This window comes from Zea mays, chromosome 5 (assembly GCF_902167145.1).
Source record: "Zea mays cultivar B73 chromosome 5, Zm-B73-REFERENCE-NAM-5.0, whole genome shotgun sequence".
NCBI lineage: Eukaryota > Viridiplantae > Streptophyta > Magnoliopsida > Poales > Poaceae > Zea > Zea mays.
Window position 1 is genome coordinate 90,603,212 of NC_050100.1, and position 27,975 is coordinate 90,631,186.

The 27,975-nt window shown below is 51.7% G+C and overlaps 1 protein-coding gene across 1 annotated transcript; it reads left to right on the forward strand.

The window, feature by feature from the left end:
• Positions 1-15,195: 15,195 nt before the first annotated feature.
• LOC103626687 (OSJNBa0041A02.21-like protein) lies at positions 15,196-16,925 on the forward strand. The gene is made up of 2 exons (XM_008647083.4): positions 15,196-15,590; positions 16,440-16,925. Exons 1-2 carry the CDS (start codon positions 15,494-15,496, stop codon positions 16,640-16,642), a joined length of 300 nt encoding a protein of 99 aa, XP_008645305.1. The 5' UTR covers positions 15,196-15,493; the 3' UTR covers positions 16,643-16,925.
• Positions 16,926-27,975: the final 11,050 nt, after the last annotated feature.

Below are 27,975 nucleotides of genomic sequence, written 5' to 3' on the forward strand. Positions count from 1 at the left end.
CAGAGGGCAGGGGCGAGCTCTAGGGAGGGGCGTCGGCCTACAAAGGAGGCAGGGGAGGGCGGCCATGGGAAGGGCTGGAGCAGGGAGCGCCAGCCAGCAGAGAACCGAGAGAAAGAGGGCGGCTGCTTCACGTAAGAATAGGCCGGATAGACAGAGATGAAAAAGATATCGAAATTTTAATAGGTGAATATTAGAACATAGAGACCGTTATTATTGTAGATATTCCGTGCTTGAGTCCATAAGCACAGTTTAACAGAAGGTAAACACCAGGGGTGTTACAGTCGGTAGCTCACCGGCGCTCGCTCGCGGCGGCCCGAGAGCGGCCGGCCCACGGGCCACGGCGCGGAGTGGCCTTGGGCGGTCCTCGGCCCCCGGTGCGGACACGGCTCTCCGGTGCGAGCCTTTAGCATTGACTATTATTGAATATTAGTATGGGTCAGACCCACATTAATTCAACAACTAGGTCGCAGGTCATGTCCAGCTTTGACGGGTCAGACGATGAAGCTGCAGCGAGCCCTGTCCTGAACATTTTGGGCTGTTTGGTTCAGCTTTTTTCTGATCAGCTTTTCTGAAAATCTGGCTGTGGGGAGAATCTGAGTATCATTACGATTACGTGTGGAGGAAGATAAAGTTGTTAATAGGGTTCAGGATTTAGAAAGTGACGGATTCCTACTATTACAACGACTCAACCGATTATGTGTTTATGTTGATTTTGGATGGTTTTTACCCCAACGAATTTTATAAAAGTGTCGGGGACCATAATTAGGGGTACCCCCAAGACTCCTAAACTCGGCTGGTAACCACCATCAGCACAAAGCTACAAAGGCCTGATGGGCGCAATTCAGGTCAAGGCTCCGTCCACTCAAGGGACACGATCTCGCCTCGCCCGAGCCCAGCCTCGGGCAGGAACAGTAGACCAAGGCAGATTCACGCCTCGCCCGAGGGCATCCTCAAGTAACGGGCGCACCTTCGACTCACCGGAGGCCCAGCTCGGGCAGGCTTCGCAGTGAAGCAATCTTGGCCAGATCGTCGTGCCAACCGACCGCATCGCAGGAGCATTCAATGCAAGGATCGCCTGACACCTTATCCTGACGCGCGCTCCTCAGTCGACAAGGCCGAAGTGACCGCAGTCACTTCGCCCCTCCACTGACTGACCTGACAGGAAAACAGCGCCGCCTGCACTGCTCCGACTACTGTGCCACCCGCCAGGGTGAGGCTGACAGCCGCCGAGTCCAACCTCAGGCGCCATAGGAAGCTCCGCCTCGCCCGACCCCAGAGCTCGGACTCCACCTCGACCTCGGAAGACGGTCTCCGCCTCACCCAACCCCAGGGCTCGGACTCCACCTCGACCTCGGAAGACGGTCTCCGCCTCGCCCGACCCCAGGGCTCGGACTCAACCTCGACCTCGGAGGAGTCACCGCCTCGCCCGACCTTGGGCTCGGACCGACCACGCCGCAGGGGGGTACATCATTACCCTACCCCTAGCTAGCTCAGGCTACGGGGAATAAGATCGGCGTCCCATCTAGCTCGCCCCGGTAAACAAGTAATGATGGCACCCCGCGTGCTCCATGACGACGGCGGTTCTCAGCCCCCTACGGAAGCAAGGAGACGTCAGCAAGGATCCGACAGCCCTGACAGCTATACTTCTACAGGGTTTGAGCACTCCTCTGACGGCCACGACATCACATGAACAGGGCAGCAACACCTCTCCGACAGCCACGTCGGCATGTACATAGGGCTCTGGCTCCTCTCTGCTAGACACGATAGCACATTGCTACACCCCCCATTGTACACCTAGGCCCTCTCCTTACATCTATAAAAGGAAGGTCCAGGGCCCTCGTACGGGAAGGTGGCCGCGCGGGAGAACGGGCTGACGGACAGTCTCTCTCTCTCTCCCTCGCGAACGCTTGTAACCCCCTACTGCAAGCGCATCCGCCCTGGGCGCAGGACAACACGAGCCGCGGTTTCCCCTTATTGTTCCCCCTTGTGTTCCGTCTCGCGCCGACCCATCTGGGCTGGGACACGCAGCGACAATTTACTCGTCGGTCCAGGGACCCCCCGGGGTCGAAACGCCAACAGTTGGCACGCCAGGTAGGGGCCTGCTGCGTGTTGATGAACAGCTTTCCATCAAGCTCCAGATGGGTAGCCTCCAGCAACCTCTCCAGCCCGGGACGATGCTCCGTTTCGGGAGTCTCGAGTTCATGTCCCTCGACGGCAGCTACGACATGGTACTCCTTCCTCCGCCGCGCGACAACGACAATGGCGGCCGTCAGCCCGCCCGCCGGTGGCGGAATCGACGACGTCTTCCCCGCGTGGCGGAAGAGCAGCATCCGGGTCTGTCCCGTCACCTTCCCCGCCGATGGAGGAGGAGGCGGGGCAACCATGGCCAAGCAGGAGGCGGCACCTCGTCGGCTGTCGAGCGAGTGGACGATGTCGGCGCCCCAGCGGGGGACACGCCGGGCGTCGACCTCGCGTCTGAGACGAAGACGAGCGTCGTTTCCCCACAACACGCCAACCCCAAGCGGACGGATGACGCCAGCACGCTCGCGAAGGACTTGCTGGGCGTTAGCCTCGTACCTGAGATAACGGTGCAGTCCATCCCCGACGCGACTTCGTCACCATCCGTCGATCAAGAGGTACCGTCCGTTTTCCACCCTGTGCCTTTTAGATTCAGCTTCGATCCACCAAACGACCCCGCTTCGGTGGACGCTTTCGTAAAGGCATATCCAAACCTTCCGGGGTACCATATATGGTCAACCTGGGACCGACTGACGGCCGTCTCGACCTACGGGCCCCCGGGTTCCGAGGAAGATGACGAGCCCGACTCTGGTTGGGATTTCTCCGGGCTCGATAACCCCAGTGCCATGCGGGACTTCATGACCACATGTGACTACTACCTCTCCGATTGCTCTAATGGTAGCCACAGCCTTGACGACGAGGACTGTGGCCCAAGTCGCGAATGTTTCCACGTCGATCTAGGGGGTCTCGACGAAGGCAACCATCTTGGTATGTCGGAGGACGGCGATCCCCCTAGGCCTGTGCCTCGCATTGACATCCTTCGGGAGCTAGCTGTGGTCCCAGTCCCTGCGGGGGGTCAGGACGCACAACTCGAGCAAATCCGCGAGATGCAGGCCAGGCTCGACGAGGAAGCAGGATAACTTGTGCAGCTCCGGCAAAACATCGGGCGGGAATGGGCAAGCCGAGCACCAGCCGGAGAAGCGCGTCATCTGCCCCAGGATGTCCAGCACCGCATCGCTGACGATGCAAGGGCAAGGCTGCCCCGGCTTCCAGTGGGGTCGGCCAGAACCTGGCTGCAGCAGCAATACTACTTCGAGCGATGCCGGAGCCATCCACCACCGAGGGGCGGCGAATCCAGGGAGAACTCAAGAATCTCCTGGAGGATGCCGCGGTCCGACGGGCCGAAAGCTCTGCCTCCCGAAGGCAGGGGTACCCCCCGGAGCATCGTGCCGCGACTTCCCGATTCATGCGGGAAGCCTCGGTCCACACCGGGCGCACGCAGGACGCAACGCCTGTAGCCCCGGGTCGCCTCGGCAACGAGCACCACCGCCGCGACCGTCGAGCCTACCTCGACGAAAAGGTGCGCCGAGGCTACCACCCAAGGCATGGGGGACGCTACGACAGCGGGGAGGATCGGAGCCCCTCGCCCGAACCACCCGGTCCGCAAGCTTTCCGTCGGGCCATATGACGGGCGCCGTTCCCGACCCGGTTCCGAACCCCGACTACCATCGCCAAGTACTCGGGGGAAACAAGGCCGGAACTGTGGCTCGCGGACTACCGGCTGGCCTGCCAGCTGGGTGGAACGGATGATGACAACCTCATCATCCGCAACCTCCCCTTGTTCCTCTCCGACGCCTCCCGAGCCTGGCTGGAGCATCTGCCTCCTGCGCAGATCTCCAACTAGGACGACCTGGTCAAAGCCTTCGCCGGAAACTTCCAGGGCACATACGTGCGCCCTAGGAACTCCTGGGATCTCCGAAGCTGCCGCCAGCAGCCAGGAGAGTCCCTGCGGGACTATATCCGGCGATTTTTGAAGCAGCGCACCAAGCTGCCCAACATCACCGACTCAGATGTCATCGGCGCGTTCCTCGCCGCACCACTTGCCGTGACCTGGTGAGCAAGCTAGGTCGCAAGACACCCACCAGGGCGAGCGAGCTGATGGACATCGCCACCAAGTTCGCCTCTGGTCAGGAGGCGGTCGAGGCCATCTTCCGGAAGGACAAGCAGCCTCAGGGGCGCCAGCAGGAAGACGTCCCTGAGGCGTTCGCTCAGCGCGGCACGAAGAAGAAGGGCAAGAAGAAGTCACAAATGAAACGCGACGCCGCCGACATAGATTTTGTCGCCGCTGCCGAACACAGGAACCCCCGGAAGCCTCCCGGAGGGGCCAACCTGTTCGACAAGATGCTCAAGGAGTCGTGCCCCTATCATCAGGGTCCCGTCAAGCACACCCTTGAGGAGTGCGTCATGCTTCGGCGCTACTTCCACAAGGCCAGGCCCCCGGCGGAAGGTGGCAAAGGCCACGACAACGACAAGAAGGAGGGCCACAAAGCAGAGGAGTTCCCCAAGGTCCATGACTGCTTCATGATCTACGGTGGGCAAGTGGCGAACGCCTCGGCTCGGCACCGCAAGCAGGAGTGCCGTGAGGTCTGCTCGGTGAAGGTGGCGGCGCCAGTCTACCTAGACTGGTCCGACAAGCCCATCACCTTTGACCAAGGCGACCACCCTGACCACGTGCCGAGCCCAGGGAAGTACTCGCTCGTTATCGATCCCGTCATCGGCAACGTCAGGCTTACCAAGGTCCTCATGGACGGAGGCAGCAGCCTCAACATCATCTACGCCGAGACCCTCGGGCTCTTGCAGATCGATCTGTCCACGATCCGGGCCGGTGCGGCGCCCTTTCACGGGATCATTCCTGGGAAGCGCGTCCAGCCCCTTGGACAACTCGATCTGCCCGTCTGCTTCAGGACTCCCTCCAACTTCCGAAAGGAAACCCTCACATTCGAGGTGGTCGGGTTCCGAGGAACCTACCATGCAGTGCTAGGGAGACCATGCTACGCCAAGTTCATGGCCGTCCCCAACTACACCTACCTCAAGCTCAAGATGTCGGGCCCCAACAGGGTCATCACCGTCGGATCCACATACCGACACGCGTACGAATGCGACGTGGAGTGTGTGGAGTACGCTGAGGCCCTCGCCGAGTTCGAGGCCCTCATCGCCGACCTGGAGAGCCTCTCCAAGGAGGTGCCAGATGTGAAGCGCCACGCCGGAAACTTCGAGCCAGCAGAGGCGGTTAAATCCGTCCCTCTCGACCCCAGCAACGACGCCTCCAAGCAAGTCCAGATCGGCTCCGAGCTCGACCCCAAATAGGAAGCAGTGCTCGTCGACTTTCTCCGCGTGAACGCCGAGGTTTTTGCGTGGAGTCCCTCGGACATGCCTGGCATACCGAGGGATGTCGCCGAGCACTCGCTGGATATCCAAGCTGGAGCCCGACCCGTGAAGCAGCCACTACACCGATTCGACGAAGAAAAGCGCATAGCCATAGGCGAGGAGATCCACAAGCTGATGGCTGTAGGGTTCATCAAAGAGGTATTCCATCCCGAATGGCTAGCCAACCCTGTGCTTGTGAAAAAGAAAGGTGGGAAATGGCGGATGTGTGTAGACTACACTGGTCTAAACAAAGCATGTCCGAAGGTTCCCTACCCTCTGCCTCGCATTGATCAAATCGTGGATTCCACTACTGGGTGCGAAACCCTGTCATTCCTCGATGCCTACTCAGGGTATCACCAAATCAGGATGAAAGAGTCCGACCAGCTCGTGACTTCTTTCATCACACCCTTTGGCATGTACTGCTATATTACTATGCCATTCGGTTTAAGAAATGCAGGCGCGACATACCAAAGGTGCATAAACCACGTGTTCGGAGAGCACATTGGCCGAACGGTCGAGGCTTACGTCGATGACATCGTAGTCAAGACGAGGAAAGCCTCCGACCTCCTCACTGACCTTGAAACGACATTCAAGTGTCTCAAGGCGAAAGGCGTAAAACTCAATCCCGAGAAGTGTGTCTTCGGAGTCCCCCGAGGCATGCTTCTGGGGTTCATCGTCTCCGAGCGGGGCATCGAGGCCAACCCGGAGAAAATCGCGGTCATCACCAACATGGGGCCTATCAAGGACTTGAAAGGAGTACAGAGGGTCATGGGATGCCTTGCGGCTCTGAGCCGCTTCATCTCGCGCCTCGGCGAAAGAGGCCTGCCCCTGTACCGCCTCTTAAGGAAGACCAAGCGCTTCACTTGGACCCCCGAGGCCGAGGAAGCCCTCGAGAACTTAAAGGCGCTCCTTACAAGCGTGCCCATCCTGGTGCCCCCCGCTGCGGGAGAAGCCCTCTTGATCTACATAGCCGCAACCACTCAGGTGGTCAGCGCCGCGATCGTAGTCGAGAGACGAGAAAAAGGGCATGCATTGCTCGTCCAGAGGCCAGTCTACTTCATCAGTGAGGTACTGTCCGAGACCAAAATCCGCTACCCGCAAATTCAGAAGCTACTGTACGCGGTAATTCTGACGCGGCGAAAGTTGCGACACTACTTAGAGTCTCATCCGGTGACTGTGGTGTCATCCTTCCCCCTGGGGGAGATCATCCAGTGCCGAGAGGCCTCGAGTAGGATTGCAAAGTGGGCGGTGGAGATCATGGGCGAGACAATCTCGTTCGCCCCTCGGAAGGCCATCAAGTCCCAAGTCTTGGCGGACTTCGTGGCTGAATGGGTCGACACCCAGCTTCCAGCAGCTCTAATTCAACCAGAACTCTAGACCATGTTTTTCGACGGGTCGCTGATGAAAACAGGAGCGGGCGCGGGCCTGCTCTTCATCTCACCCCTCGGGAAGCACCTCCGCTACGTGCTGCGCCTCCATTTCCCGGCGTCCAACAACGTGGCCGAGTACGAGGCTCTGGTTAATAGGTTGCGCATCGCCATCGAGCTAGGGGTTCGGCGCCTCGATGCTCGTGGCGACTCGCAGCTTGTCATCGACCAAGTCATGAAGAACTCCCATTGTTGTGACCCGAAGATGGAAGCCTACTGTGACGAGGTTCGGCGCCTAGAAGACAAGTTCTACGGGCTCGAGCTCAACCACGTCGCTCGACGATACAACGAGACTGCGGACGAGCTGGCTAAAATAGCCTCGGGGCGAACAATGGTCCCCCCGGACGTCTTCTCCCGAGACCTACATCAACCCTCCGTCAAGACCGACGACACGCTCGAGCCCGAGAAGGCCTTGGCTCAGCCCGAGGCACCTTCGGCTCAGCCCGAGGCACCCTCGGCCGCCGAGGGTGAGGCACTGCGCGTCGAGGAAGAGCGGAATGGGGTCCCGCCTAATCGAAACTGGCAGACCCCGTACCTGCAATATCTCCACCGAGGAGAGCTACCCCTCGACAGAGCCGAGGCTCGGCGATTGGCGCGGCGCGCCAAGTCGTTCGTCTTGCTGGGTGACGGAAAGGAGCTCTACCACCGCAGCCCCTCAGGCATCCTCCAGCGATGCATATCCATCACCGAAGGTCAGGAGCTATTGCAAGAAATACACTCGGGGGCTTGCGGTCACCACGCAGCGCCTCAAGCCCTCGTTGGAAACGCCTTCCGACAAGGTTTCTACTGGCCAACCGCGATGGCTGACGCCACTAGGATTGTACACACCTGCCAAGGGTGTCAATTCTACGCAAGGCAGACGCACCTCCCCGCTCAGGCCCTGCAAACAATACCCATCACCTGGTCGTTTGCTGTGTGGGGTCTGGACCTCGTTGGTCCCTTGCAGAAGGCACCCGGGGGCTTCACGCACCTGCTGGTCGCTATCGACAAATTCTCCAAGTGGATTGAGGTCCGACCCCTAAACAGCATCAGGTCCGAGCAGGCGGTGGCATTCTTCACCAACATCATCCATCGCTTCGGGGTACTGAACTCCATCATCACCGACAACGGCACCCAGTTCACTGGCAGGAAGTTCCTAGACTTCTGCGAGGACCACCATATCCGGGTGGACTGGGCCGCCGTAGCTCACCTCATGACGAATGGGCAGGTAGAGTGTGCCAACGACATGATTCTACAAGGACTCAAGCCGAGAATCTACAACAACCTCAACAAGTTTGGCAGGCGATGGATGAAGGAACTCCCCTCGGTGGTCTGGAGTCTGAGGACGATGCCAAGCCGGGCCACGGGCTTCATGCCGTTTTTTCTAGTCTATGGGGCCGAGGCTATCTTGCCCACAGACTTAGAATACGGTTCCCCGAGGACGAGGGCGTACGACGACCGAAGCAACCAGACCAGCCGAGAAGACTCACTGGACCAGCTGGAAGAGGCTCGGGACATAGCCTTACTACACTCGGCGCGGTATCAACAGTCCCTGCGACGCTACCACGCCCGAGGGGTTCGGTCCCGAGACCTCCAGGTGGGCGACTTGGTGCTTCGGCTACGACAAGACGCCCGAGGGCGCCACAAGCTCACTCCTCCCTGGGAGGAGCCATTCATCATCGCCAAGATTTTGAAGCCCGGAACATACAAGCTGGCCAACAGTCAAGGCGAGGTCTACAACAACGCTTGGAACATCCGACAGCTATGTCGCTTCTACCCTTAAGATGTTTTCAAGTCATTCATATACCTCGTTTACATACACAAATAAAGTCTAACCATCAAGGAAGGGTCAGTCTAGCCTCGGCAAAGCCCGACCCTCCCTCGGGGGCTAGAAGGGGGGAAACCCCTCTGCGTCAAAATTTTCCTCGGAAAAAGTCTTTCTACCGGAACATCTTTCACGCTTTTTGACTACTTCGATAGTGGGATCCTGAAAACGACGAAGTACACGTAAGCGGCAAGGCCGACCGAGCCGAGGGACTCCTACGCCTCCGGGATATGGATACCTCACTCATCACCTTCCGCGACAAGTAACTCATGCTCGGATAAGCGATTCTGCTGACCGAACAAGTCTTAACGCTCAAAAACTTTTCTGCCGAAACGATTTTTCGTGCTTTCTCGACCATATCGATAACAGAATCTCGCGGACGAGCAAGAGTACACGTAAGCGGCGAAGGCCGACCGAGCCGAGGGACTCCTACGCCTCCGGGATACGGATACCTCACTCATCACCTTCCGCGATAAGTAACTCTCGCTCGGATGAGCGATTCTGCTACCGACAAACACGTCCTGATACTCGAAACAAGAGGAAAAGAAACGCAGCTTTACAACACGACAACGATATGTTTGGGCCTCGGCGGCCGCAAAAAACATACGCACACTACAGACAAGTTGTTCCTGCAGGTTCAGACATCAGTAAGGGGAGCAGCAGCACCCTCGACATCGACTCCACCTTCGGCGGAATCCGACCCGTCCTCGGACAGCAACACGGTCGGAGGATCTCCACCTCGAAGGAAGATGTCAATACCACGCCTGGGCCATCGCCGCCAGGGTCTCCTCCAGGAACCCGGCCCGAGCAAACGGCTCGACCGGCCGCTCCATAGCCTCAGCCAGCTGATCTCCGAGGACATCAGCCCGGCTCATGGCCTCGGCAGCCCGACTCCAGGGTTGATCCCGCTAGTGGACGACCTGGCCAGGTTCCAGCCGCCGCTGCTACGCCTCCTTGGCATGGGAAGCCCCCTGCTCCTGGGCCGACAAAGCCTCCTTTTCGAGCCAACTCCGCCTCTGTCCATGCTGACACCGCTGACTCCGGCTTCGGCTCATCGCAGAGCAGCTGAGGGTTCCTTAACTGAGCAAGAGAAGCCTTGAGCGGCAAGGCCGACCGAGCCGAGGGACTCCTACGCCTCCGGGATATGGATACCTCACTCCTCACCTTCCGCGCAGGGCAACTCACACTTGGTTAAGCGGTTCAGCTAGCCGACAGGCGAGACCTGATGCTCGAAATGAGGAAGAAACACGGCTTTACACCCAAATACACAGATGTTTAGGCCCCGACAGCCGCAATGAACATACACCGGCACTCAAGATGCCATTACAAACGGAACTCCGGTTCCACTCCCGCGGGTATGAACAACCTCCACATCGGAGGGCCTGCAGGACGATGAACTCCGGGTGACTCGCCGGCGACCTCTGCAGCAACAACGATGGTCCCAGGGCGGACGCTACTGCGGGAAGGCTCTCGTTCGCGTCCCCACTCGAGGGACGAGAACCAGACATTAAAGCCAAAGAGCCAGAGGTCAATCCGCTGGTGGCGCTGACGGTCTCATCGGCGGAGAAGCTTTCTCCAGATGCCACCACCTCAGCCCCGACGGCGGCGTCCACCTGCCCACCAGCAAGCGCCGGCCGCCCCAAAGCGCACCGGTAGGTCCTCACTCCCGTCCTCGCCACGAAAACGAGAATGGGACCGTCCCAGAACACGAGTGCCGCCCTCGCGGCGTACGACGTGTTGTGAGACCCCCCGGTGCGGCTGGCCACCGTCGCCCGAACAGAGGGAGGAATGCTGCACCCTGGCTGGGCAGCAGCAGTTCGCCTTCCCCGGCATGGTTGGAGGATGCCTCCTCCGCAGAGCTGGAGGATGGTTTCCACCCCTAGAAGCCGGAGGAAGAAGCGGGACGCTAGCCCACGCGAAGGCAGGCCCCGGCTCGCCTCTCCCTCCTCCCCAGCAAGGATGATGAAGATCCTTGAAGCTGAGGGCGGGGCAGAGGTCGCAGCCCGGCTTGCTTCTCCCCACCATCGAACTGGTGGTCACCGTCTTGGGTGACCATTGGTGAGGGGATGCAGCCGGGCTGCCTGATGAAAATCCTTGAAGCCGAGCGATGGCTGAAAGGTGCCAACCTCCACGAGGTTGCGCTCCTCCCACAACAAGACGAAGGCAACGCGGGCACTCCCCATCCGGGGGCTCGGAAGGCAGAAGGGCGCGATGCATGAGGAAAGTGCGAAGGCGTGGCTGCCACCCAGGAGGTCGATCCCTTTTTAAAGGCGGCTCACCCCACTCGCGTCCTCAGGCGTCGTGGGCTAAGCCTTCACCAACGCGCTCAAAGGTCCTCCCCCTACGACACGGGGCTGGGTCCCACACGACATGCAAGCTGGCCAGGACAGAAGAAGCCAAACCGCCGTGCGCGGAGCGTGTAACCGCCCAGCGGTTACAAGCACTCCTCCACCCTCGCCTAACCCAGCAGGTGAAAGGGTGGACCACCATGCAGGCGGCATGCAACTGCACCACGGGGATGCACCCTTTCGACTTCAACGCATCCAGCATGGAGGCCCAGGCCCACACGTCATGTGACCGACGCGCCGGTTGCTACGTGCGAAAAACTGCACCGCCACTTATGCCAATACTGCGCCTTCTCGACTGCGGAACCGGTGCCGCGACTCAAGGCGACCCTGCGCATAGCCCAACAGTGCCAACCAGGCGCATCGGTCACGGATCAGTCAGCCGCGGGAGAAGGCGCGACGACCGATATGGCCAAAAGTGGGCCGACAGTAATGGCGGCAGCAGGCGAGCGGAAGCGGCAGTCAAATCGTCTGCAGGCTCACGTCCCCTCCTGGGGCAGCAGGAGAGCCCTCTCCCACGGCGTGAAGACAGCGCGTCCGTGTTCTGTTCCTTGAACGACTCGCGCAATGGCTGCCCCACGAACCACTCGTCTGTCGCATTAACTCCACGGCAGGGCAGGCGACACCTTTGGCAGGCGAGGCGGGCGACGCTTCACCTCCGCCATAATGACCGCATCAAAAAAGGTGCGCCACATCGTTCAAATTCGTATCCTTTTCCTCTTCCCCTTTCTCTCTCTTGCTACAGGGACCGGGAAAGGGGATACTCCGAAAGGGACCCTTCTCTACGAAGGAAGCGGGCCCCGAGCCCTCCTACTGATCAGGGGGTTCGAAGGCTGGCCCCTCGGAAGGGTTCGACAACCGCCTCAGAGCACCCGGGCTCCGTGCCCACTACTGGTCAGAGGTTCGAAGGCTGGCCCCTTGGAAGGGTTCAACAGCCGCCTCAGGCCACTCGGGCTCCGCGCCCACTACTGATCAGGGGTTCGAAGGCTGGCCCCCCGAAGGGTTCGACAGCCGCCTTAGAACACGCAGAGTGAGGGATGACTCTGGGTACGTCCGATACATGGCCGAGGCTCGGGCTACGCTCCCGAGGTACCCTAGGACATTTCCGAGACCAGCAGGAGCGATTCAGTAACGAAATCCCATCAGAGGGAGGCATCAAGCCCTTGGACCCTATCAAACGGGACCGGGTCTGGCAAATCACCTGCAGGTACTTTTGGAGCGCGCCTCTGGGCCACTAGCCGACCCTTATCGAACGGGGCACGGGCGTCCACTCGGATCACCCGTCAGTAACTCATTGGAGACACCATGTTTGGCGCCCTGCGAGGGCAACATGGCGCTTTCCCCCCTCCTCCTTGCGGAAAGGCGACGAAGGGGCATATGAAAAAAACTGAGTTAGTCCTTGATCGTCCTCTCGCCCTGTGCGGAGGCTCGAGGGCTGCTCTCGCAAACCCGGCTCCGGCCAAACCATTGACAGCGTCAACATACCAGCCCGAGAACTCGGAACCTGACTATGCACCTGGGCAACGACCAGTTCGCATGAGGGAACACCAGACCGGCCGAGGCATCACGAAAGGCACTAAGACCTCGAAGGAGTCAAACCACTCCTCCGAGGCCTCGGGGGCTACACCCGGCGGGTGCGCTCGCGCACACCCACCGGAACAAAATGTAACCGAGAAAGGCCGGTCCCCTTGCAGAAAGTGCGACAAAGCCTCCAAGCGAGTACCAACACTCCCTTTGAGGCTCGGGGGCTACTGTCGGGGACCATAATTAGGGGTGCCCCCAAGGCTCCTAAACTCGGCTGGTAACCACCATCAGCACAAAGCTGCAAAGGCCTGATGGGCGCAATTCAGGTCAAGGCTCCGTCCACTCAAGGGACACGATCTCGCCTCGCCCGAGCCCAGCCTCGGGCAGGAACAGTAGACCAAGGCAGATTCACGCCTCGCCCGAGAGCATCCTCAAGTAACGGGCGCACCTTCGACTCGCCCAAGGCCCAGCTCGGGCAGGCTTCACAGTGAAGCAACCTTGGCCAGATCGTCGCGCCAACCGACCGCATCGCAGGAGCATTCAATGCAAGGATCGCCTGACACCTTATCCTGACGCGTGCTCCTCAGTCGACAAGGCCGAAGTGACCGCAGTCACTTCGCCCCTCCACTGACTGACCTGACAGGAAAACAGCGCCGCCTGCACTGCTTCGACTGCTGTGCCACCCGCCAGGGTGAGGCTGACAGCCGCCGAGTCCAACCTCAGGCGCCATAGGAAGCTCCGCCTCGCCCGACCCCAGGGCTCGGACTCCACCTCGACCTCAGAAGACGGTCTCCGCCTCGCCCGACCCTAGGGCTCGGACTCCACCTCGACCTCGGAAGATGGTCTCCGCCTCACCCGACCCCAGGCCTCGGACTCCACCTCGACCTCGAAAGACGGTCTCCGCCTCGCCCGACCCCAGGGCTCGGACTCAACCTCGACCTCGGAGGAGTCACCGCCTCGCCCGACCTCGGGCTCGGACCGACCACACCGCAAGGGGTACATCATTACCCTACCCCTAGCTAGCTCAGGATACGGGGAACAAGACCGGCGTCCCATCTGGCTCGCCCCGGTAAACAAGTAATGATGGCACCCCGCGTGCTCCATGACGATGGCAGTTCTCAGCCCCCTACGGAAGCAAGGAGACGTCAACAAGGATCCGACAGCCCCGACAGCTGTACTTCTACAGGGTTTGAGCACTCCTCCGACGGCCACGACATCACATGAACAGGGCAGCAACACCTCTCTGACAGCCACGTCGGCATGTACATAGGGCTCTGGCTCCTCTCTGCTAGACACGATAGCACATTGCTACACCCCCCATTGTACACCTGGGCCCTCTCCTTACATCTATAAAAGGAAGGTCCAGGGCCCTCGTACGGGAAGGTGGCCGCGCAGGAGAACGGGCTGACGGACAGTCTCTCTCTCTCCCTCGCGAATGCTTGTAACCCCCTACTGCAAGCGCATCCGCCCTGGGCGCAGGACAACACGAGTCGCGGTTTCCCCTTATTGTTCCCCCTTGTGTTCCGTCTCACGCCGACCCATCTGGGCTGGGACACGCAACGACAATTTACTCGTCAGTCCAGGGACCCCCCGGGGTCGAAACGCCGACAAAAAGCTATCTAAAAAGCTGAGCGTTTAGCAGTCCGCAGTAGCTTTTGGTGGACAGAAGCTGCCAGAAGCCGAAACAAACAAGGTCGTTGTCTCATACTCTCATCTGAACATCGCGTTCCTTGGGGGTGGAAGGTGACAACAAGCTGTCTCACTACAGCAGCACGGAAGGCACCTCGGCCGATGGCTACTGTAGCCGGTCCTCCAGTTTTGACTACCGCTGGTATCTCTGAACTAATAGAGCTAATGTTTATGTACAACAGGCGATTGGTATATGCTTGGTGAAATGATTGTTCAAATCAGATGGCGGGAAGTGGTCAACTCCTGATTTAGAGGCTGTTGAATGCACTGAAGCTAATAGTTAGATGACATATTTGTCACTATGTCAATGTTGCTTTGCCAATTTGGTTATCTCGCTATGTATGATGTGAATCATAGTAAATTAACCTCAAATGCATTTAATTAGCATAATAGAACTACCGGCTTTAATTATGATGTCCCTAAGATCGTTGATATGAAATTTTGAATGTTGACATCTAAGATGTTGCTGCTACATTTGTAGACTAAACTATTCTGCTACTACGAACCTGTCACTTTTATATATCCACGTATTTTGTTGTTTCTATTTTATTTAAAGCACGTTCTTTTAAATATGTAAATACATCGACAGATGACTCCCGCGCTAGACACGAGCAATTCACTAGTATTTATTATAAGATCATATGAGTGAATAATGAACTAATTAGATTTTACAGATTTATCTTACCGTTTAGTCCTACCTATATATAATTAGTTTTGTAATTAAACTATATTTAATACTATATTTAATGGATCAGCCGTCAGCGAGCCAGCGTGGCAGAGCAGTTTGACCGCGAGAGAGAGTTTGGTGTAGCCATACCTATTAATTTTTTTAAAAAAAATATTTTTAAAAAAAGTAAAAGTAAAGAAATCGCTACCGGCTGGTACACAAGTACAGTACAGAGAAGCGCGTGCGTGCCGTCAGCCGTGCGTGCGCGCGTATTTTGCGCGAAACGTAAAGGCGTCAGCGGCATTGATTAGGGAGCCGTGCGATCCTGTGATCCAGGATCTATTATATATAAAAATACACTTATATATAAACTCCACAATCCGATGCCCCCATAACATTGGCTGATTGGCATTAGCAGTCGGTGAGAAACAGGCAAGCAGCGCGAGAGGGCACGGCGGTGGTGGTTCTTGCGACAACATCAGGTCAGCCGTCGTTCGAAGCCACGGCGAGGCTAGGAGGCCGTGCCCGGCGGCCAGCGGAGCCGCCGCGCGGACCAGGCGGCGGGGCGCCCAGGGTCGCCGGGACACGCGCCATGGCGTGGTGGCGCGCGCGGGTCGTCGCGCCAGCGCGCCACGCCTGGCTCGCCGTCGTCGTCGCCGCGCGCGTGCGCGGCCGCAAGCGCCGCACTGGTAAGTAGCCTTTTTTTTTTCCCGCTCGCGCTCGGCCAACCCCTCCTCCGCTAGTTCTCGGCTGGCTCAGTTGGCTCGACGGACGGTGGCGCTTCTTGCTGGACGCGCATTCCTCGGCCGATCTGAGCTGATCCAACGGGCAAAGGCCAAAGGAGCAGGAGCGGCTCGTGATTCAGTTGTTTCGGCGCCTTGTGTAGTTATTTCCGTTCCCAATACTAGTATTTCGCTGAAGATTGTTCTGAATGTGACTGTCTTGGAGCACGGCGATTTCCAATGTTGCATAAACTCCCAGTACATGGTGTGATCTAGCTAGCTACCGTCTCAGCATCTTGATTCTCACAAGAATCTGATGAGCACCAAACAATGCAGCAGGAGTGGCCATGTAGGCTGATTTGGTGATAGGATCACGAAAAAGAAAAATCAAGATGACGGTGTCGACTTCATCTTATCATACTTTGAACTCAAACCAAACACACTATAAACCAACCTTCAGAGTATAGGAAACAGTGGCGGACACTACTACGCCACCTTGTACTCCTAGACACTTTGCTTTCAACGGGTTGTTTGGAGGACATACAACTCGGTCAGCTTTTGCCTTGGAGACCTGGTTTAGCCAATTGGTTTATACTGCCATATGGCATTCCCTCTCTCTTTTTTTAATCTTTTTATTTTTGTCAAAATCTGTCTACACTAGCATAAAACAGGGCATTTGGCATTCTCCTATACTGTCGTCGATCGGTAGGATCATTTTTCATTTTAAAAAAATCTTTCTTCCTGCACTAATGTCTTGCGAAACTGCGCCATACATTCGCGAATACTTGTCATCATGTTGGTTGCAATGCAATCCAGAGCGCGCAGGAATCGTGGACCTCCACAAGGACGTGCAGACCTGCGGGTACCACGACGTTCAGGTGATGTGGGGCATGCTGGGCCTGGAGGCCGGCGCGCCCAGCGCTCCGGAGCGCCGGAAGCGGTCGCCGTTCTGGACCTGGACGCCGTCGTTCTGGCACTTCGCTTCGTCGCGCCGCACCGGCACGGCCGCCGCGCGGTGAGCGCGCGGCACCGACGCACCGCCGTGCGGTAGAAGATGACTAGGCAGTGTCTGTTCGTGTCGGTGAAAAGCTGAAAGCTCCACTGCGGGGGCCTCTGGGGTGGGGACTGGGGCATACTATCAGTTTGACTAGGAAACGGTGCTGGTGTGGTGTGTACTACAATCTCCTTTGTGCTCGGTGCACTTCTACTGCACATTGTCACTGTAGAGAGAGCGAGAGAGGGAAAAAACAATGTACATAAAAAAAACCAGCTCTAATTCCCCATGTTTATTTGCTTTGTGTTCCTGCTGTTCTGTGGCACGATGACTGATCGATGCACAGGCATGGCGACATGCCAGCAATGTGCACCATTCTTTTCAGAACTGGACCTGACCTGTGGTGGCCTGACTTGTACGAAGTTTGATGTGAGGGCAAAGCTCCGTGCCAACAGTTTGCGAGTGACCTAGCCTTTCGGCAACAAAACGTGATGCTTGGGTAACAGCAGCGAACATGATTGGGAAGTGTCATTTCGAAATAAATCAATCGTACCATCTTAGGATTTAGGTTTGCCACGTGCTCCTTATGATAATACCTGTGTTTGCAACTTATTTAGTCATAGCATCTCCAACTATGTGACTTAAAATAGTGCTTCAAGATTTGAAATACTATATTATTTTATTTGAAGTGTTCAGGACACTGTTGGATAATAAGATATGACTCTATCTCTATCTTCTTTTTCTATATAAATAGGCTCCCTTTATCCTGTAAATCGCACCACATAATAGATCTATTTTTCGTGGTTTTTTTTCTTCACATTGTAGGAGCTTTTTCCACGTTAAATTTTGTGTCTTTTTTTTGCACTTACTATCCTAACAATTGGTATCAAATCTAAGATTAGACACAGTTTTTTATTCCCCTCGTTGTCTCCGTCGCGAGTTCTTTTCGTTGATGAACTGCCGCCATCGTGCATCCGTTTGGGAGCCGCCGCTGCTCTTGTTCTTGCTACTGCCGTCGCTGGCCGGATCTTCGTCAGATCTCAGTCTTCAAGATCTGGCGTGGCGCACTCATCCGTGCTACTGCCGCAGCCGCCGGTTTATCCATCGTCAACGAAATTTTTTTCCTTCGCCGCGCATTCCTTTTCCATCGATTTCGCGTGATCTGCTACGAGTCGGAAATCTCTCTCCAGAAACCAACGTGAAAGGATCAAGTGCTACGTACTTGTTGCGTCTCCTCACGCAAGGATCAGAGGATTTTTTTATTCTCTACCTACACCAATCAGATTGCACACAGATCTCTGTTTCACATTAGGATTTTTTATTTCAGGTTATAATGTCGACTAAAATTGATATTCCGAACTTTAATGGCAAAATCAGTTTTGCTACGTGGCAGATTCATATGAAGGTTGTTCTTACTCAGTTATATGTACGAAAGGCGTTGCAACCATGACCTGCTGATATGACTGATGATAAATGGGAATATTTTGATGAAAAGCTTTGTCCGTCTTACAACTTAGTTTATCTCCTGATGTTCTGCATGTAATGAATGCAAAATCTGCGTCGGAATTATGAAAGAAATTGGAGGAGCTATATATGACCAAGAGTCTTGCTAATAAGCTCCGTCTCAAAGAGCGTCTTTATACTATTCGTATGGTGAAAGATACATCTATTCAATCACATCTCAATGAATTTAGTTCTATTTGTGTCGACCTTGAGAGTTTGGATGTGAAGATAGATGATAAAGATAAGGCACTTTTGTTGGTAGTCTCGTTGCCCCCCCTCTTTTAAGCATTTTAAGGAAATTATGCTATATGGAAATCATACTTCACTGACATTTGAGAATGTTACGTTAAATTTATTGTCCAAGGAAAAATTTGATGTTGATTCTCGTTCTGAGTCTAATGGTGAAGGTTTTATTGTTCGAGGTAAAACTCAATAAGCGGGCAGTTCTAATAAACCAAAATCAAGGTCTAAGTCAAGGGATCGTGAATCCAACATTTTTTGTCGTTATTGCAAAGCTCATAATCATGTGATCTCCCGGTGTCCTAGTTAAAAAATAAGGAAGAAAGACAAAAGGAAAGGGAAGCTGATAAATCAGCTGCTAAGGCTATTATTGTTGAAAATAGTGATGGTGGAGAAGCTCTTATGATCACTTCTAATGATGAAAAGCGTATGGCTTAGGTTCTTGATTCAGTTGCTCTTTTCACATTTGCTCACGTCGAGAGTGGTTTTCTGATTATTCTCATGTTCATGATGGTGATGTGATTTTTGGTGATGAATCTCCACTTCAAATTTTTGGAATTGGTTCTATTCAAATTAAAGCTCATGATGGCACATTCAAGACCCTTACTAATGTTCGCTATGTTCCTAAAATGAAGATGAATCTTATTTCTTTAGGCACCTTAGAAGCAATGGGTTTCAATTTTTCTGCTGATAATGGTGTTCTTAAGGTTTCTCAAGGCAACCGTGTTGTTTTAAAGGCTGAACGTATAAATAATCTCTATTATTTGCAAGGTTCCACAGTTACAGGTACTGCAACTGTTTCTATTGCATCCAACACTTCAAATACCAAGCTTTGGCATATTCGCTTGGGACATATGAGTGAAAAAGGTATGCATCTCTTGCACGAGAGGTTATTTAAATGATATTGGCAAATTGGAACTTTGTGAACATTGTGTATTTGGCAAACAGAAAAGAGTCAGTTTCTCTTTATCTACTCACTACACCAAAGGCATTCTTGATTATATTCATTCTGATATTTGGGGTCGGGCTCCTCATTCTTCTATTGGAGGTTGTGATTATATGATCACTTTTATTGATGATTTCTCTCGCAAAGTCTGGGTTTATTTTCTGAAGCATAAAAATGGTGCTCTTACAACATTCAAGCAATGGAAGGCTTTAGTGGAAAATTAGACTGGCAGAAAAATCAAGAAACTGAGAACCGACAATGGATTAGAATTTTGCAATAGTGAGTTTAATTCTCTTTGTGCTAATCATGGTATTGCTAGACACAAGACTGTTCCAAGTACTCCCCAACATAATGGTGTTGCTGAAAGAATGAATCATACTATTCTGGAATGTGTTCATTGCATGCTTTCTAATGCTGGTTTATGGGATAAGCATGGTTTGTGGGCAGAAGCTGCTAATGCCGCCTCCTATTTGATCAATCGTTCTCCCAATTCAGCTATTGATTTTAAAATTCCAGAAGAGGTATGGACAGGTAAACCAGTTGATTATTCTAATCTTAGAATTTTTGGTTGCCCTGCTTATGCTCATGTTAACAATGGGAAGCTAGTGCCTGGAGCTCAAAAATACACTTTTATTGGCTATGGTTCTGGTGTCAAAGGATATCGTTTATTGTGTGCTGATTTTAAGAAGGTGATTGTCAGTCGTGATGTTACTTTTGATGAAAGTACATTTTCTTCCTCTAGAGGTGTTTCTGATAGTGGTTCCTCATCCACATCTATGCCTGAAACTACTAATGAGAATCTTGAGGTAGATGTACTTGTTAATATTGATTTTGTTACTCCTATTACACAGTCAATTTCAGTTTTATACCTGCTGTTAGCAACAATTACTCTATTGCTCAAGATAGACCTAGAAGGAATATTGTTTTGCCACATCGATATCGTGACACTGATAATATGACTCATTATGCTCTCATTGTTGCTCAAGAAACTAATGTTGCATTTGCACCTTCTTCTTATTCGGAAGCTATCTCATGTGATAATTCATCCAAGTGGTTAGTTGCTATGAATGATGAGTTTGAGAGTCTTCAAAAGAATTCTACATGGAAATTGGCTGAGCTTCATGAAGGTAAAAAACCTTTAAAGTGCAAGTGGATTTAAAAGAAGGAAGGTATATCTGGAGTTGAACCTGCAAGATTCAAAGCTCGATTAGTTGTGAAAGGTTTCGAACAAAGGGAAGGTATTGACTTCAATGAGGTGTTCTCTCCTATTGTTCGTCACACTTCTATTCGAGTTATACTTGCTATTGTTGCTTTATTTGATTTGGAGTTAGAGCAACTTGATGTTAAAACTGCATTTCTTTATGGAGATTTAGATGAGATTTATAAGACACAACCTCAGGGTTTTTCTGCTCCTGGTCAAGAGCACTTAGTTTGTCATTTGCATAAATCTCTTTATGGTTTGAAACAAGCTCCTAGGCAGTGGTATAAGAGGTTTGACTCGTTCATGCTTGCACATGGTTATTCTTGAAGCAATTATGACCATTGTATTTATTTGAAGCAGTTCCCTAATGGATCTTTTTGTGTATCTACTGCTTTATATTGATGATATGTTGATTGCTTCTCATGACAAGTCACTGATTGTTGAATTGAAGGCTCAACTTACTCATGAATTTGATATGAAAGATCTTGGACCAGCAAAGAAAATTCTTGGGATGGAAATTCAGCGTGATCGTCGTGCTAGTACTCTTTTTCTATCTCAGAAAAGTTATATTGAAAAAGTTCTTGAAAAGTATAATCTCAGTAATTGCAAATCTATTGCTACACCATTTGATTCACATTTTAAATTGTCATCGAGGCAATGTCATGTTACTGAAGATGAGAAAGAACACATGTCTCACTGAAAGTCGCCTAGAGGGGGGATAGGCAAATCTGAAATTTATAAACTTTAAGCACAATCTACAAGTCGGGTTAGCGTTAGAAATAAAAGCGAGTCCGAAAGAGAGGGCGAAAACAAATCAACCAAAGAAATAGAGCGGATGACACGGTGATTTGTTTTACCAAGGTTCGGTTCTTGCAAACCTACTCCCTGTTGAGGTGGTCACAAAGACCGGGTCTCTTTCAACCCTTTCCCTCTCTCAAACGGTCACCTAGACCGAGTGAGCTTTTCTCCTTAATCAACGGGTCACTTAGACCCCTTACAAGGACCACCACAACTTGGTGTCTCTTGCTTGATTACTAGTTGCTTGAGAATAAGAATGGATGAAAAAGAAAAGTGATCCAAGCGACAAGAACTCAAATGAACACAAATCTCTCTCTCTCTCACAAGCCACTAAGTCTTTGGAATGAGTTTGGGACTTGGAGAAGATTTGATCTCTTTATTTGTGTCTTGGAGTGAAGTATAGAGCTCTTGTATTGAATGCAATGGCTGAAAACTTGGATGCCTTGAAGTGTGGTGGTTGGGGGGTATTTATAGCCCCAACCACCAAAGTGGCCGTTGGGGAGGCTGTCTGTTGATGGGCGCACAGGACAGTCCGGTGCGCCACCGGACACTGTCCGGTGCGCCACCGGACACTGTCCGGTGCGCCAGCCACGTCACCCAACCGTTAGGGTTCGACCGTTGGAGCTCTGACAGCTGGGACCACCGGACAGTTACTGTTTACTGTCTGGTGCGCCTTCTGGCGCCTGCTCTGACTCTGCGCGTGCTGTCCGCGCACTGATCACGCACTGTTCACCTTTTGCAGACGACCGTTGGCGCAGTAGTCGTTGCTCCGCATGGCACACTGGACAGTCCGGTGAATTATAGCGGAGTGGCTCTCCAAAAACCCGAAGCTGAGCAGTTCAGAGTAGATCTCCCTGGTGCACCAGACAGTCCGGTGCGCCAGACTAGGGCAGCCTTCGGTTGGTTTTGCTCCTTTATTTTTGAACCCTATCTTGGACTTTTTATTGGTTTGTGTTGAACCTTTGGCACATGTAGAACTTATAATCTAGAGCAAACTAGTTAGTCCAATTATTTGTGTTGGGCAATTCAACCACCAAAATCATTTAGAAAAAGGTTTGACCCTATTTCCCTTTCAATCTCCCCCTTTTTGGTGATTGATACCAACACAAACCAAAGCAAATATATAAGTGTAGAATTGAACTAGTTTGCATAAGGTAAGTGCAAAGGTTGCTTGGAATTGAACCAATTTACATTTTCATAAGATATGCATGGATTGCTTTCTTTCTTTTAACATTTTGGACCACGTTTGCAACACTTGTTTTGTTTTTGCAAATGTTTTTTTGGAAATCCCTTTTTCAAAGTCTTTTTGCAAATAGTCAAAGGTATATGAATAAGATTTCGAGAAGCATTTTCAAGATTTGAAATTTTCTCCCCCTATTTCAAATGTTTTTCCTTTGACTAAACAAAACTCCCCCTTAATGAAATTCTCCTCTTAGTGTTCAAGAGGGTTTTATCAATTTGAAAGAAGATCAAATATTTTAGATACTAATTTTGAAAAACTCCTCCTTAAAATATAGATAATGAGACAGAATTTCTTAGAGGAGTACTAATTTCAAAGATACTAATTGAAGAACATTTAAAAACTTAGACTTGTTTCGAAAATTTTTGACATTGGCGTGGCGGTGCGGTCCTTTTGCTTTGGGCTAATACTCTCCCCCTTTGGCATTAAGCGCCAAAATTAGAGAATTTAGAGCCCGTTTTCAAATTCTCTCCCCCTTTGGTAGACAATATATGAGTGAAGGATTATACCAAAGTGGAGAGCGATGCGGAGTGACGGCGAAGGGTAAATAATACGATGGAGTGGAGTGGAAGCCTTGTCTTCGCTGAAGACTCCATTTCCCTTTCAATCTATGACTTAGCATGAAATACACTTGAAAACACATTAGTCATAGCAATAAAAGAGATATGATCAAAGGTACATAAATGAGCTATGTGTGCAAAGTATCAATCAGAGTTCCTAGAATCAAGAATGTTTAGCTCATTCCTAAGTTTGGTAAAGGTTTTCTCATCTAGTGGTTTGGTAAAGATATCGGCTAATTGTTCTTTGGTGCTAACATAAGCAATCTCGATATCCCCCCGTTGTTGGTGATACCGAATGGCTATGTGCTTAGTGTGGTTGTGCTCAACGGGATTATCTGCCATGCGTATTGCACTCTCATTATCACATAGGAGAGGGACTTTGGTTAATTTGTAGCCATAGTCCCTAAGGGTTTGCCTCATCCAAAGCAATTGCGCGCAACAATGACCTGCGGCAATATACTCGTCTTCGGCGGTAGAAAGAGCTACTGAATTTTGTTTCTTTGAAGCCCAAGACACCAGTGATCTTCCCAAGAACTGACAAGTCCCTGATGTGCTCTTTCTATCAATTTTACACCCTGCCTAATCAGCATCTGAATAACCTATTAAATCAAATGTGGATCCCTTGGGGTACTAAAGACCAAACTTAGGTGTATGAACTAAATATCTCAAGATTCTTTTCACGGCCCTAAGGTGAACTTCCTTAGGATCAGCTTGAAATCTTGCACACATGCATACGGAAAGCATAATATACGGTCGAGATTGCACATAAATAGAGTAAAGATCCTATCATCGACCGGTATACCTTTTGATCTGCGGATTTGAGAGCACCTAGAGCGGGGGTGAATAGGTGATCCTGTAAAATTCAACAACTAATAGCCACACAACTTGGTTATAAAGATGTTAGTGCTCAAAAGAACCAAGTGGCTATAGAGTGAGCTCTTGCGAATCACAATAATCACAAAGAAAGACAACACAAGAGACACAGTGGTTTATCCCGTGGTTCGGCCAAGTATAACACTTGCCTACCTCCACGTTGTGGCGTCCCAATGGATGAGGGTTGCACTCAACCCCTTTCAAGTGATCCAATGATTAACTTGAATACCACGGCTTTTCTTGCTTATATCTTTTCCTGTTTGCGAGGAATCTCCACAAGTTGGAGCCTCTCGCCCTTACAACAAAGATCACAATGAAAACACAAGAGTAAGGTTGGGAGCAACACACACAAATCCGCAGCACACACACGCACACAAGTCAAGACTTGAGCTCAAATGAAGCACAGAGAGTTCACAGCTACAACGGAGCTCAAATCACTGACACGATCGATCAAGTGCATGGAGACGGAGTGTGGAGACTTAGAATTGCTTAGTGAATGCTTGGGTGACTCCTTCATGCGCCTAGGGGTCCCTTTTATAGCCCCAAGGCAGCTAGGAGCCGTTGGAGACCAACAAGGAAGGCAATTCTTGCCTTCTGTCGGGTGGCGCACCGGACTGTCCGGTGCACCACCGGACAGTCACTGTAGCATGTCCGGTGCGGATCTCCTTCCTAATTTGGTGCAGCCAACCATTGCAACTCCGGGCTGGTTGGTGCACTGGACACCGAACAGTCCGGTGCCCCCAGCCGACCGTTGGCGGGGGCCACGCGTCGCCCGCAGATTGCGCGGCCGACCGTTGCGCTGGCGGCCGTTGGCTCACCGGACAGTCCGATGCACCACCAGATAGTCCGGTGAATTATAGTCGTACGCCGCCAAGTTCTCCCGAGAGCGGCTAGTTCGCCGGAAGCCAGCCTGGTGCACCGGACACTGTCCGGTGCACCACCGGACAGTCCGGTGTGCTAGACCGAGCTGAGTCTTGGCTCCTCCGAGCCAAGCCCTTTTCTTCTTCTCTTTTCTCTGATTCTAGCACTTAGACAAATATATTAGTACACACGAAAACCAATGTACTAAGTCTAGAACCATACCTTTGCCTTGATTATCACTTCTCTCTTTATTTAGCACATGAGAGCTTATTTAAATGTGTTAGGCACTTAATCACCAAAACATACTAGAAATTGCCCAAAGGCACATTTCCCTTTCAATCTCCCCCTTTTTGGTGATTTATGCCAACACATCCAAAAGCAATGCAAAACATGCAACATTGATTCAAATTGAAGACCAAATTGTTTTTAACTCTAATTTGGCATATTTGGATCATTCTTTGCCACCACTTGGTTTGTTTTTGCAAATCAAAATCGTTTTCCTATCTCTAAGTCAAACACACATGTTTAGGCACAAAGAGAGATATTCCAATTGAAAAAATTGATCGAGTGCCAAAAACTCCCCCTTTTTCTCATAATCATAAATTCTCCCCATAAGAGACCAAAATTTGACAATAAGAGTATTTTTGACAAAGCAAAAGTTCTAACTCTACTATTTTCAAAATTCTCAAGTGGTAGCTGATCCATTTGCTTTGGCCTTAATTTCTCCCCTTTGGCATTAAGCACCAAAACGGGATCATTATTGGCCCTTTAACCCCATTGCCTCACCAAAAATGTCAATTAAGAGCAAAAAGGCAATAGGAGGTTAAGAATGAACTTGGAGGTTAGTACACCAATACCGGAGTGCAGTGGAAGTCTTTGCATGGTCCAAGTTCACCTTTCCCTTTCAATTCACCTTTGAGACTACATCAAGTAAACTCAAGCACAAATGTTAGTCTCAAAGGATCAAGTTGTAGCACTTCTCCCCCTAAATATGTGCATCATTCACACATGGACTTGTGAGGTCCGGGGATCCCTTGCACAACTTGAGCACCACAAATAAACAACAAATCTCATAAATGCATAAAGTAACTTGATCAAAGGCATAAAACACATGTATGCTATAAATCAATCCAAGTTACGCAAATCTAAGACATTTAGCTCACTACGCAGCCTGCAAAAGGTTTTCTCATCTAAAGGCTTGGTAAAGATATCGGCTAGCTGGTTCTCGGTGCTAATATAGAACACTTTGATATCTCCCTTTTGCTTGTGGTCTCTCAAAAAGTGATGCCGGATGTCTATGTGCTTAGTGCGGTTGTGTTCAACAGGATTATCCGCCATGCGGATTGCACTCTCATTGTCACATAGGAGTGGGACTTTGCTCAGATTGTAGCCAAAGTCCCGGAGGGTTTGCCTCATCCAAAGTAGTTGCGCGCAACACTGTCCTGCGGCAACATACTTGGCCTCAGCGGTGGATAGGGCAACAGAGGTTTGTTTCTTAGAGCTCCAAGACACCAGGGACCTTCCTAGGAATTGGCACGTCCCTGATGTACTCTTCCTATCAACCTTGCATCCAGCATAATCGGAGTCTGAGTATCTAATCAAGTCAAAGGTAGACCCCTTTGGATACCAGATCCCGAAGCAAGGCGTAGCAACTAAATACCTAAGAATTCGCTTAACGGCCACAAGGTGACACTCCTTGGATCGGATTGAAATCTAGCACACATGCATACGCTAAGCATAATATCCGGTCTACTAGCACATAAATAAACCAAGGAACCTATCATAGACCGGTATGCCTTTTGATCAACGGACTTACCTTCTTTGTTGAGGTCGACATGTCCGTCGGTTCCCATCGACGTCTTCGCGGGCTTGGCGTCCTTCATCCCAAACCTCTTGAGAAGATCTTGAGTGTACTTCGTTTGGGAGAGGAAGGTGCCGTCCTTGAGTTGTCTTACTTGGAACCCAAGGAAGTATGTCAACTCGCCCATCATTGACATCTCAAATTTCTGTGTCATCACCCTGCTAAACTCCTCACAAGACTTTTGATTAGTAGAACCAAATATTATGTCATCGACATAAATTTGGCACACAAAAAGGTCACCGTCACAAGTCTTAGTGAAAAGAGTGGGATCGGCTTTCCCAACCTTGAAGGCATTAGCAATTAAGAAATCTCTAAGGCATTCATACCATGCTCTGAGGCTTGCTTAAGTCCATAGAGCGCCTTAGAGAGCTTAAAAACGTGGTCAGGATACCTGTCATCCTCAAAGCCAGGGGGTTGTTCCACGTACACCTCCTCCTTGATTGGCCCATTGAGGAAAGCGCTCTTTACGTCCATTTGAAACAACCTAAAGGAATGGTGAGCGGCATAGGCTAACAAAATGCGAATAGACTCTAGCCTAGCCACAAGAGCAAAAGTCTCCTCAAAATCCAAACCTGCGACTTGGGCATAACCTTTTGCCACAAGTTGAGCCTTGTTTCTTGTCACCACCCCGTGCTCGTCTTGCTTGTTGCGGAACACCCACTTGGTTCCCACAACGTTTTGCTTTGGACGTGGCACTAGGCTCCAAACTTCATTTCGCTTGAAGTTGTTGAGCTCTTCCTGCATGGCCAACACCCAGTCCGGATCTTGCAAGGCCTCTTCTACCCTAAAAGGCTCAATAGAAGAGACAAACGAGTAATGTTCACAAAAATTAGCTAATCTTGAGCGAGTAGTTACTCCCTTGCTTATGTCACCCAGAATCTGGTTAACGGGGTGATTCCTTTGAATCGTTGCTCGGACTTGAGTTGGAGGGGCCAGTGGTACTTCTTCCTCTATCACTTGTTCTTCTTGTGCTCCCCCTTGATCACACGCCTCTTCTTGATTAACCTGTCTATCATCTTGAGTTTGGGGATGCACCATTGTTGAGGAAGAAGGTTGATCTTGCTCTTGTTGTTCCTATGGTCGCACATCTCCAATCGCCATGGTGCGTATTGCGGCCGTTGGAACATCATCCTCATCTACATCATCAAGATCAACTTGCTCTCTTGAAGAGCCATTAGTCTCATCAAATACAACGTCGCTAGAGACTTCAACCAAACTTGATGATTTGTTGAAGACTCTATACGCCTTTGTATTTGAGTCATAACCTAGTAAAAA